We start from the raw sequence: 10,714 nt of genomic DNA on the forward strand, positions 1-10,714 counted from the left end.
GAGGGAGGGAATTCCTGGCAGAGAAGGCACAGCTGCCACTGCTCGAACGATTAAAATTAAATAAATCGCAAGAGTCCAGAATTGGAGGAACTCGGAATTCGGAGATCTTGGAAGATTAGAGAGCTGGAGGATATTCCAGAGTTAAGATGGGAGAGACTATGACGAACTTAAAAAAACAAGTGTAAGAATTTTATAATTGAGTGGGATGCAGCACACACATACACACCTTTAAGGATACTGGAAGAAACCAAATTGATAGTCCAATAGTGCAGTTGTCATGTGCGGCGTCTTTGTATCAATTGAAGTTCTGCAAATGACCTAATTATTACCCGTTCCTAGATTCCTGTCAGTTTCACTCCTGTAGAAGAGGCCACAACAACCTGCAACCTGCCACTTCCAGAAGAAACTGTGGCAGTCGCTATGACGACACGCCGTCGACAGAACGAGCGAGAACGCGAGCGGGAGATGCGAGAACTGAGGATGAGGGAGGTGGCAGACTGCGGTGAAATGCTACATATTGACCCGACAATGTGGACAGTTGACCACGTGTGGGAATTCATACACTCGCTACCAGGTGCGTGCTTTGCTCACCTCATGTCACCGTACCTGTCAGCTTGGTTAAGTGGGGGTGGGCTGGGGTTGAGGATGGGGAGGGCTTGCGCGGTTACCCTCCCATACCCACAGGAGAACTGTGCTTCACAGGTAGTTTAAGTCCAAAATTGGGGCTACAATATTGCAACACCAATTCTATTGGGCTTGTGGGATTGCCCTTAAAGAGGAAGTTCTTGAAAATATGACTGTGTTGAGATTTGGTTTATGTTATAGTGCACGTCAATAGCCCCGTGTTATGCATTCCTAATGTGATGCATCATTTTCCAGGAGCTTTGAATTATGGGCCCCTCTAACCTCTCTGAGTGACCCACCCCCTTACCGTTCATATGTTTCTGAAATTGAAACTCAGTGCCACTTAATCACTGCTTTGTGATCTACTCTGTCTTGTCATAAAATCATACAGGATAGAAGGAGGCCATTCAGCCCACAACCCCATGCTGGCTATTTTGAAAGTTGTTGTTGAATCTACATCCACCAGCCTTTCAGGCAGTTAATTCCAGATCACCGCAACTTACTGTGGAGGAAGAAAGTATCTCCCCATCTCCCCTCTTTAACAAATTGCCTGTATATCTGTGACCTCTGGTTATTTACTGACCGTCATGTCAGTGGAAACAGTTTCTCCTTCTCTATCAAAACCCTTCCTAATTTTGAACACATCTGTTTTCTCTTGGTGTTCTCCAGCACTTTGGGTTCTTATCTTTCATCTCAATTCAAAATAAAAACCTCTTTGACTATATTTATGGCCATTTTTGTGTGGTTTTCATACGCAGGTTGCAAAGATATTGCTGATGAATTCCGGTCCCAGGAGATTGATGGCCAGGCTCTGCTCTTGCTGAAGGAGGATCATCTAATGAGTGCCATGAACATCAAGCTGGGCCCAGCACTCAAAATCTGTGCTCGGATCAACATGCTCAAGGAATCGTAACCTTCTCCACCTCCAGAGGAAAAGTTGCTCAATTCTTCCACTCTGCTAACCGCTGATTTGAAAGAGCGTGCCTCTGAGCATGTGCCAAGATGTAGCAGTTTATATATCGGCAAGGACCTTGTGTGGACCAATTGTTATGAGAGCGTCAGCGTGATGTTAACCTGAGGAACTTCATCTTCGGATAAAAAATCTTGACTGAACTCACCAGCTTTCTGAAAGGGAAGGTTGCCGTTGATAGGCCTGTGCCAAAAACTGAAACTTGCCAATTTGATTCATGCCATTGTGTCGCCAAAATGGGATTGAATTACCCATCACACCATTGCTGCAAATATAACTTGACTCTTCCCATCGCAAATCCTCCTCTCCCCTGTGACCGTGATGCATTCTTGTTTAATTCATTGATTTACACCCTCTCGATGTTACGACTATTTCATTCATTCTCAGGATGTTGGTGTCACTGGTTAGCCAACATTAATTACCCAACTCTACTGTCCCTTAAGAAGGTTATGGTGCAGCTTCTTATAGAACCACGGCAGACCATGTGGCGTAGGTACAAGGGACAGTGCTGTTATTTACAATTTGTCCGAACGACGATGAAGAAACAATGATAATATTTCCATGCCGGAATGGTGGGGAACGTGAAGGTGTTTAGTATGTGCCAACTGCCTTTTGTCCTTCTTGGCGGTGGGGGTCACAGGTTTGGAAGGTGCTGTCGAAGGACGCTTGCCGTGTTGCTTCAGTGGATGTTGTATATGGTGCACGCTGCTGCCACTGTGCGTCAGTGGTGGAGGGAGTTCATATTTAAGGCATATTTAAGTGGGTGTGTGCTGGTGAAGTGGGCTGTTGTGATGCTGTTCCTCCATCACCGCTGGGTCAAAATGCTGAAATTCTGGCCTGACAGCTGTGGGTGTACCTACACAACATAGGCAGTCACAGTTCCAGAATAGGGCTGCACACCACCACTTTCTCAAGGCCGGCTTCGCGATGAGCAATAAATGGCAGCCTTTCCAGCGATGCCCATATCCTGAGAATGAATGAAAATAGTCAGTATCTAAGAAGGTTGCAAACCAAAGAATACCCCACCGTCTTTGGCCCGGCAGCCTTGCCAGCCTGCAATATAAAATTGGTGTCAGTCAGATTGTGGTGGAAAAGGAGAGATTCCCACACACCCTCCATCCCCTCCCAGCTCCATCTTGATTCTCCAAGTGCCCACAGCCTCTGCAGGAGCTGGTTTCCATCAGGCATTGGAGCAGGGGGCAGGGAAATTACGATCAAGGCCGGTGATGTGACTGCGAAAGGACCACTGACGTATCTGGAGCAGTTTTTCAAAGCTTCTCTAGGGGGCAGTAGTGCTGAATCTGAATGCAGACGGCCTCAGCTAGCACCACCAGTCAGCATTCATCCTTTCTGCTGCTGGTCCTGGGTTTTGCACCTGTCCATTCGGTCAATCTCGTGACCGTCCATACTTTGGGGCTGCAGAGACCTTCCGCAGATAATGGGCAAAGTTACGATTTGGATGAGGAAGTTACAGGTGAGAAAACCAGAGAACAACTCTAGCCCATCCTAGTGATAGAAAGAGCACTTTATATGAACTTCCTCAGATTGGGTCAGGTGAGAGCACCATTTAATTTTTGACCATAGAGTGTCTTTTGAGGATGACATATATAAAGATGAGTCCCAATAAATTTAGAAACAATATTCTCACACTTTCATTTTGGCAATTTCACCACCATCCCCATAACCATTCTAGCCAATCCTGCAAGAAACAGAGGATCCTCATTTAAATATCTTATGTCATTAGCATATTCCAAACATGCTTTCTTGATATCAGCATCAACACCAGTGTGGTAAATGGTGACCTTCCACCTCAGATTGAGCATATAATAATAATAATCTTTATTAGTGTCACAAGTAGGCTTGGATTAACACTGCAATGAAGTTACTGTGAAAATCCCCCAGTCGCCTGTTTGGGTGCACAGAGGGAGAATTCAGAATGTCCAAATTACCTAATAAGCACGTTTTTCGGTACTTGTGGGAGGAAACCGGAGCGCCCGGAGGAAACCCACGCAGACATGGGGAGAATGTGCAGACTCCACACAGACAGTGAACCAAGCCAGGAATCGAACCTGGGACCCTGGCGCTGTGAAGCAACAATGCGAACCACTGTGCTACCGTGCAGCCATATGCCTCCTGCTCGTCATGTCGGAAGGATAGAAGGCCAGATTGTTTGGCCTAGATTTTCAAACCTTGCCACATCCACTCACAAACTGCAGCACAAGATTACATCAGTTGCAATATACCTTGGGACTTGCGTATTTTAACATTATGCTTTTGTGTCAGTTCTCATCTTCCATAACGCTGAGATGTTTAGCTGAGCATTGTCTCCCCTACCGCATCAACTCTCCTGCAATTTCTATCTGTCCCCTGTCTCTCTACAACTTATCTTAATCACAGAACATGGATTGCAGATATATTAAGTCTCTCTTCTCTTTAACTCTAAGGAGAACAATTCCGACTTCTCCAGTCTCCCTATGTACCTGAAGTATCCCGTCCCATGTATCGTTCGAGAGAACCTCCTCTGCACCCTTTCCAAAGGCTTTGGCATCCTTCCTGGAGTGTGATGCTCTGAACTCCTGCTACATATTCAAAGGATTGTTGACAAAATAATGGACTTTCTTTTTTACTCTTCGGAGCTGCCTGGCCTCTCTAGTGAAGAGCAAGTGCTGCACAAAGGAAAAGATTGACACCTTCGCAAACATAATGGCACCTAGCACTTTAACATAGTGGGTGGATTATGTGATCCCAACCAGAGAGTGCACCGCAGAATATTCAGAGGATGTGTAAACTTACTTTTGCAGGAGCTAGTTTCTTAAGCTGAAAGACTGCCCGATGCCAAGAATCTATGAGAAATTAAGTAATGCAGAATATATCCTGTCATTGCCGATTTAACTTTTGGACATGGAGCAGTTGTCTTTTGTTTTCTTTGGGCTTCTATTTATATCAGACAGTACTTGGATGGTAAGTGCCGGGTCTGGAATCCGTTCAGCGCAGTCTTTATTTAAAATCACTGATACTGGGTACTGCAGAGTGTAAAGTATGATTTGCCTGCGCCTTTATTTCTTTTCATCCCCTTTTTCTGCCTACCAGAGGTGTGCCTTTGCTCTGAGCTCTGATTGAGAGGGTGCCGGTGGCCCTCTGCTACATGGACTTTGAGTGATCTTCCAGTGTGGGCCCACACACAAGTGTTGGCAATCTGTCTGACCCTTGGTGTAACATAGTCCTGACCCTTATCCACAATTTCCAGCAGGGGGTCACTGAACAGTGATCAGTGACAAACAAATTGTAGTGACACAATTCCTCAACACTATCGGTTGTCAACTTTCCAGGGATGAAAAACTAATATCCAGAACACCCTTGCATGGTAGTTATAAAGATATTGGACCTGAGTAAAGGTTTAGTGACACTTGAGGACCATCCAAGAGGTCTGAAGAGTCTCCTCACATCCAATTGGCACAGGATGATGGATCGGGTTCCGATGGATATGCCAGATGACCATTGGAAGATTGGGATAGTGTGGAATGTTTTAAGGATGGAGATGATGAAACCACCAGTGAAATATCGAATCGGAGTTGGAACCTCCTCCCCCCTTACTCCTTCAGGTGCTGTCAGTTGAGTGGCACAGGCTAACATAGCACAGAGTTTGGACATGGCACCTTCCTGGTTGGACATGGTCAGGTACCACTCTGGCTGGTGTCCATTCTAACCAAGCTTGTTCCTTTATCGTCATAAAGTTTTCTTCTTAAGCCCAAGACACTCCCAACTCTTCCATTTTGTATGTAATTTGCTGTGTGATTAAAGGAAGAAGAATCCTGTGGTCAGTTAACACGTGCTATTGCAGGAGCTGAAACACAAGGGAAATCAGAAAGGATTCTTACCAACTTTTAGGATTTGTGCGTTTTAAACACAAGCTCAACCAGTGATGGTACAACGCTGTTGAACATGTGGACATCTGGAGAGGAGGCAACTTCAGAGCAACATGATTTATTATTGCTCTTTACTTGCTTAGACCATAAGACCAACACCAGCACATCCTTCCTTAACTTCGGGGCCCAAAACTGCTCACAATACTCCAACTGGGGTCTGACCAGAACCTTATACAGCCTCGGAAGTACATCCCTGGTCTTGTATTCTATCCCTCTTGACATGAATGCTAACATTGCATTTGCCTTCCTAACTGCCGACTTAACCTGCACGTTAACCTCAGGAGAATCATGAACCAGGACTCCTAAGTCCCTTTGTGCTTCAGATTTCCCAATTTGGAAAATAGCCTATTCCTCCATTCTTCCTATAAAAGTGCATTACCTCATACTTTTCCACATTGTATTCCATCTGCTACTTTTTGCCCACTCTCCTGGACTGTCCAAGTCCTTCTGCAGACTCCCGCTTCCTCAACACTACTGTCCCTCTACAGATCTTTGTATCTTCTGCTAACTTAGCAACAATGCCCCCCGTTCCTTCTTCCAGATCATTAATGTATATCGTGAATAGTTGTGTTGCCAACGCTGATCCTGTGGAACACCATTAGTCACCGGCTGCCATCTGAAAAAGACCCCTTTATCCAACTCTCCACTAGCTCACCGGCTAGGTATTAACGCAGAAGAACTTTCAGGCATGATTTCATGCTTTAGACTCATTCAGCCTTGCTCCTGTCCTGTATTATGTCTCTTCTTCCAGAATCTCTGGTAGTTATGACCGTCCAGTGACAATCTGAACAAATTATTTTAACCTTCTCTCCTCAAACAACAGAATTACTTTGAGTGCCACAAAACATTTCAAAACCAATCACAAATTAAATTATGTGGCTTTAACATTGAACTAAAACTAAACTGATCTGGAAGTAATTTTGAGTTGGTACCATTTTGCAGATATTGCTATGTTCCGAAATGTATTTCTTATTTGTGTTCAGCAACCTTAGTCACATTATTCTGTTAATATTGTACCCCAGAGCATTAGCCCAGGCCGCTGGATTACTAGTCCAAAGGCATTACCACTATATCACCGTATTAAAATCATAGAATCTCTAGAGTGCAGAAGGAGGACATTCGGCCCATCAAGTCTGCACCGACCCTCTGAAAGAGCACCCTACCTAGGCCCACTCCCCCATCATATCCCCGTAACCTGCGCATCTTTGTACACTCAGGGGAAATTTAGCATGGCCAGTCCACCTAACCTGCACATCTTTGGGCTGTGGGAGGAAACCGGAGCAGACAAGGGGAGAATATGCAAACTCCACACAGACAGTCACCAATGGTCGGAATTGAACCTGCATCCCTGGTGCTTAGTGGCAACAGTGCTAACCACTGTACCCCCTTCCCCAGAGAAATTGAACAGCCTCGATATCCTCAGTCTTCCCTTCCCCTTTAAGCCTCAGGCTTTTGAACTCCAGTCTAGAAATGTTCTGAGATTTTCAAACTACCACCTGTGTGAAACTATCATATCTGACTATCTTTCCCTCAGTGATTTGTGGAATCAGGTGTCAGCTGTGACACCACATGGTCTTGCCCCTGAGGCATAAGGTACCTGGTTCAAGTCATACTCCAGGGCTTGAGTAGAGAAATCTACATTGACACTCCAGTGCAGTACCAAGGGAGTGTTGCTCTGTTATTGGTGGCGGCTTTTGGATAAGACATTAAATCGCGGCTCCATCTGTCTGCTCGGGTGGGCATTCTTAAAAAATATTCATTTACGGGATGTGGGAGTCGCTGGCTCGGCCAGCTTTTATTGCGCATCCCTAATTGCCCTTGGAAAGGCGGTGGTGACTTGCTTTCTTGAACCACTGCAGACCCTGTGGTGTAGGTACACCCACTGTGTTGTTAGGGATTGAGTTTCAGGGTTTGACCCAAAGAAAGATGAAACAGCCAAAATATTGTTAAGTCAGGGTGGTGAGTGGCTTAGAGGGGATTTTCCAGGTGATGGTGATCTTGTAGATGGTAGTGTCCATGGTTTGGAAGGTACTCCCTAAAGCACCTCGGTGAGTTCCTGCAGTGCAGCTTGTCAATGGTACACACTGTGTGTGGGGATGGAGGGAGTGAATGTTTGTGGAAAGGGTGTCAAACAAGTTGGGCTATTTCATCCTGGATGATGTCGAGCTTCTTGAGTGTTGTTGGAGCTGCACGCATCCAGGCAAGTGGGGAGTATTCCATTACACTCCTGACTTCTGTCTTGTAGATGGTGGGCAGGCTTTGGGGGGTCAGAAAGCGAGTTACAAGTGGCAAGATTCCTAGCCTCTCACCTGTTCTTTTAGCTGCAGTGTTTATATAGCTGGTCTAGTTCAAGGTTTTGTGGCACTATTTCGAAGAAGAGCAGGGGTGTAAGCCAGGCGCCCTGGCTAATATTAATCCCTCAATCAACATCGTAAACAAATTTGATTACCTCTGGTCAGTATATTGCTGTTCATGGGAGTTTGCTCTGGGCTGTATTCCGGTATTACAACAGAGACTAATATAGAATGCTTTGAGACACCCAGTTGTGAAAAGTGCTGTATAAATACAAGTCTTTCTTTTCTTAATCATAAAGTTCAGAATAAGATCATTCCACCAAGGAACTAGTCAATCAGTTCCATGCCATTGCACTGTCCCTATATTCTTGCAAAGGTTTCCTATTCAAGTGTTTATCCAATTCTTTTTTACATGTTCGCGAGCGAATCTGCTCCACCATTACTTTCGGGCAGCACATTCCAGACCACCACAGTAAACAAATTTCTCATCCCCTCAGTGGTTCTTTTGCTAATTATCTTAAACCTGGGCCTGCTGGTCACTGGCCCTTCTGCCACTGGAGATAGTCACTCTGTTTTTATACTATTTTGTTACTTATGAAATGTGATGTACTGGACATCACTGAGGTAAGTCAGATTGGGGGCGTACTCCCTTTGCCATGTGCAGAGCTGTTTTGTGGAACCCTCCTTTTGCCTGTCCGCACCTTGCCCTCTGCGATGGAAATAGACCCGGTCTTCATACCATCAACCAGCTGGGTACCTGAGAGATACTATGCGCATTTACAAAATACATGGCTTCCGCCACCTCCCTACTCTTAAGTTTGATATTCGGATGCCTTTTAACCATCAGTAAAATGGCCAGCATGGTTAGTCAGATCAGACACCGTGGATTAAAATGACTAAAACTTCCCTTCAAGGTTTAAAATTCAATTTTAATTACAGACAATTTCTGTGGCAGTCGGAATCAGATGAATTTGTGGCAGATTTTATTCCTGACTCTAATCACAAAGGATACAGAATGTGAATGAAAGGATGATTGCAATGGGATGTACAGTATGAAAATGGTAAGTCTGGTCTTGAAGTTTTATATTAAGCTCCTGGACTATATAAACCCATTTCAAGAGTGAAATTAGGAAAGACTTCTGCACACAAAGTGTGATGGATGTTTGGAACTGTCTTCCACAAACGGTAATTGATGCAAGATCGATCGTTAATTTTAAAGCTCAGATAAATTTTAGTTACCTAAATGCATTAAGGCATATGGGCTAAAGAAGGTTATCTGGAATTTGGCCACAGATCAGCCATGATCTCACTGAATTGTAGAACCGGCTAGAGGGGCGGAATGTCTTCCGTCTGTGTCTACGTCAGTATGGTTCTCGTTGGACAAAATTGTGTTTGGAGTGTAATCACTACTTGCTGATATGATCTTTTCCTCTCTCCAAAAGCTTTGGGAGGGCACACCTGTTATTCCATAGCTACATTGCACCCTGGTTATAATGGAATCCAAGGATTGCTTGCAACAGAGTAAGGTTTGAGACATTGATCCGAACAGAATGATAGAAGTAGGTGAAGTCAGCACGTGAGATGCATGGGCTTTTGAAGCACTGACCTACTATTTCTTTCTTCACAGGAAGTTGTCAAAACACAGTTTTCTTTTCAGTGATTACTGGGCTTTCTGTTCTCAATGCCATTTGCTATCCCTTTAAACCACAACTATAATAAAGACTTATATTAGCATATATTGGACTCGAGAGACGGTAACTCTGTTTCTCTCTCCACAGATGCTGCTGGACTTGCTGAGCTTTTCCAGCAGTTTCTGTTTGTGTTTCAGATTTCCCGCATCTGCGGTATTTTGCTTTTATCTTGCATTGACATGACGGCCGAGATTCTCCAGCCTCCCCGCGGCCGGTTTTCTTGGCGGTGAGAGGCGACTCGCCGTTCGCCACTGGGGGGATCTTCTGGTCCAGCCACTCTCAACGGGATTTCCCATAGATTCCACCTCACGTCGCCGGGAAGCGCAGGTGGGGGGGGGGGGGGGGGGGGGGGGGTACTGCTGCCAGCGGTAGATCCCGCCAGCGTAAAGAGCCGGACGATCTCACCCACTATGTTTCCCAACATCGGGACACCCCAAAATGTTCTCCAGGAATGAAGTGTAATCACTGTTGTAATGTAGGAAGCACAACAAGCCAATTTGTGCACAGCAAGCTCCCACAAAACAGCACTGTGATTACTCACCAGAAAATGTTTTTTTTTTGATGATGTTGGTTGAGGGAAAAATATTTGTCAGGGAACCGGATGGTGCCACCAGAGAGAACTCCTCTTATCTTCCATGAAATAGTGCCACGGGATCTTTTACTTCTACCTGAGAGGGAACATGGAGGCCTCAGTTTTAACATCTCATCAGACAAAAGGACCTCAAACAGTGTTGCTCTCCCTCCATGCTGCAGTTCTGTGTCAGCCTGCATTTTTGTGCTCAAATCTTCAGAGTGGAACTTGAATCCACGACCTCTGACTCAGGGGTGAGAGCACTACTTGATTTTTCCCCCCCTTTTTTCCTCCCAGTGCCTCTTGAATCTGAGTATTCTTCAACACCCATTCTTTGGTCTTCGCGGAGAAATCTGCAAATTTCCTCAGATGACACGTGATTAGCAAACCAGGCAAGGCAGTCGCTCTGGCTTTGATAAGGTATACCGCTTATCGTCATCTGGTTTTTACAACTTCGGCTGACAGCCCTCATGCAGTACTAATGTAATGCTGCACTGTCTCAGGTGCTATCATTCAGATGAGGCGTTGAATTAAGGCCCAGTCTGCTCTCTCACCTGGATTAAAAGGTTCCATGGCACTATTTTGAAGAAGATACCTGAAGTTCTCCCTGGACCCCTGGCCAATAACTATCCCTCAAC

The 10,714-nt window shown here is 45.2% G+C and overlaps 1 protein-coding gene across 6 annotated transcripts in view; it reads left to right on the forward strand.

Annotated features, from left to right (window-relative positions):
* The window catches only part of LOC119975524 (polyhomeotic-like protein 3), a 140,985-nt gene extending 131,149 nt beyond the window's left edge, over window positions 1–9,836 (forward strand). For 5 of the 6 annotated variants that reach the window (XM_038815310.1, XM_038815313.1, XM_038815314.1 and 2 more), the window contains 2 exons: window positions 340–574; window positions 1,383–3,530. In XM_038815310.1, coding sequence (XP_038671238.1) covers window positions 340–574; window positions 1,383–1,537 — 390 coding nt within the window. In that variant the 3' untranslated portion in view covers window positions 1,538–3,530. Of the gene's footprint in view, window positions 1–339; window positions 575–1,382; window positions 3,531–8,753 lie in introns of those variants that run through there. The other variant, XR_005462778.1, reaches the window with a different exon arrangement.
* The last annotated feature ends 878 nt before the right edge of the window (window positions 9,837–10,714 follow it).

Source organism: Scyliorhinus canicula, chromosome 13 (genome assembly GCF_902713615.1).
Source record: "Scyliorhinus canicula chromosome 13, sScyCan1.1, whole genome shotgun sequence".
Lineage (NCBI taxonomy): Eukaryota > Metazoa > Chordata > Chondrichthyes > Carcharhiniformes > Scyliorhinidae > Scyliorhinus > Scyliorhinus canicula.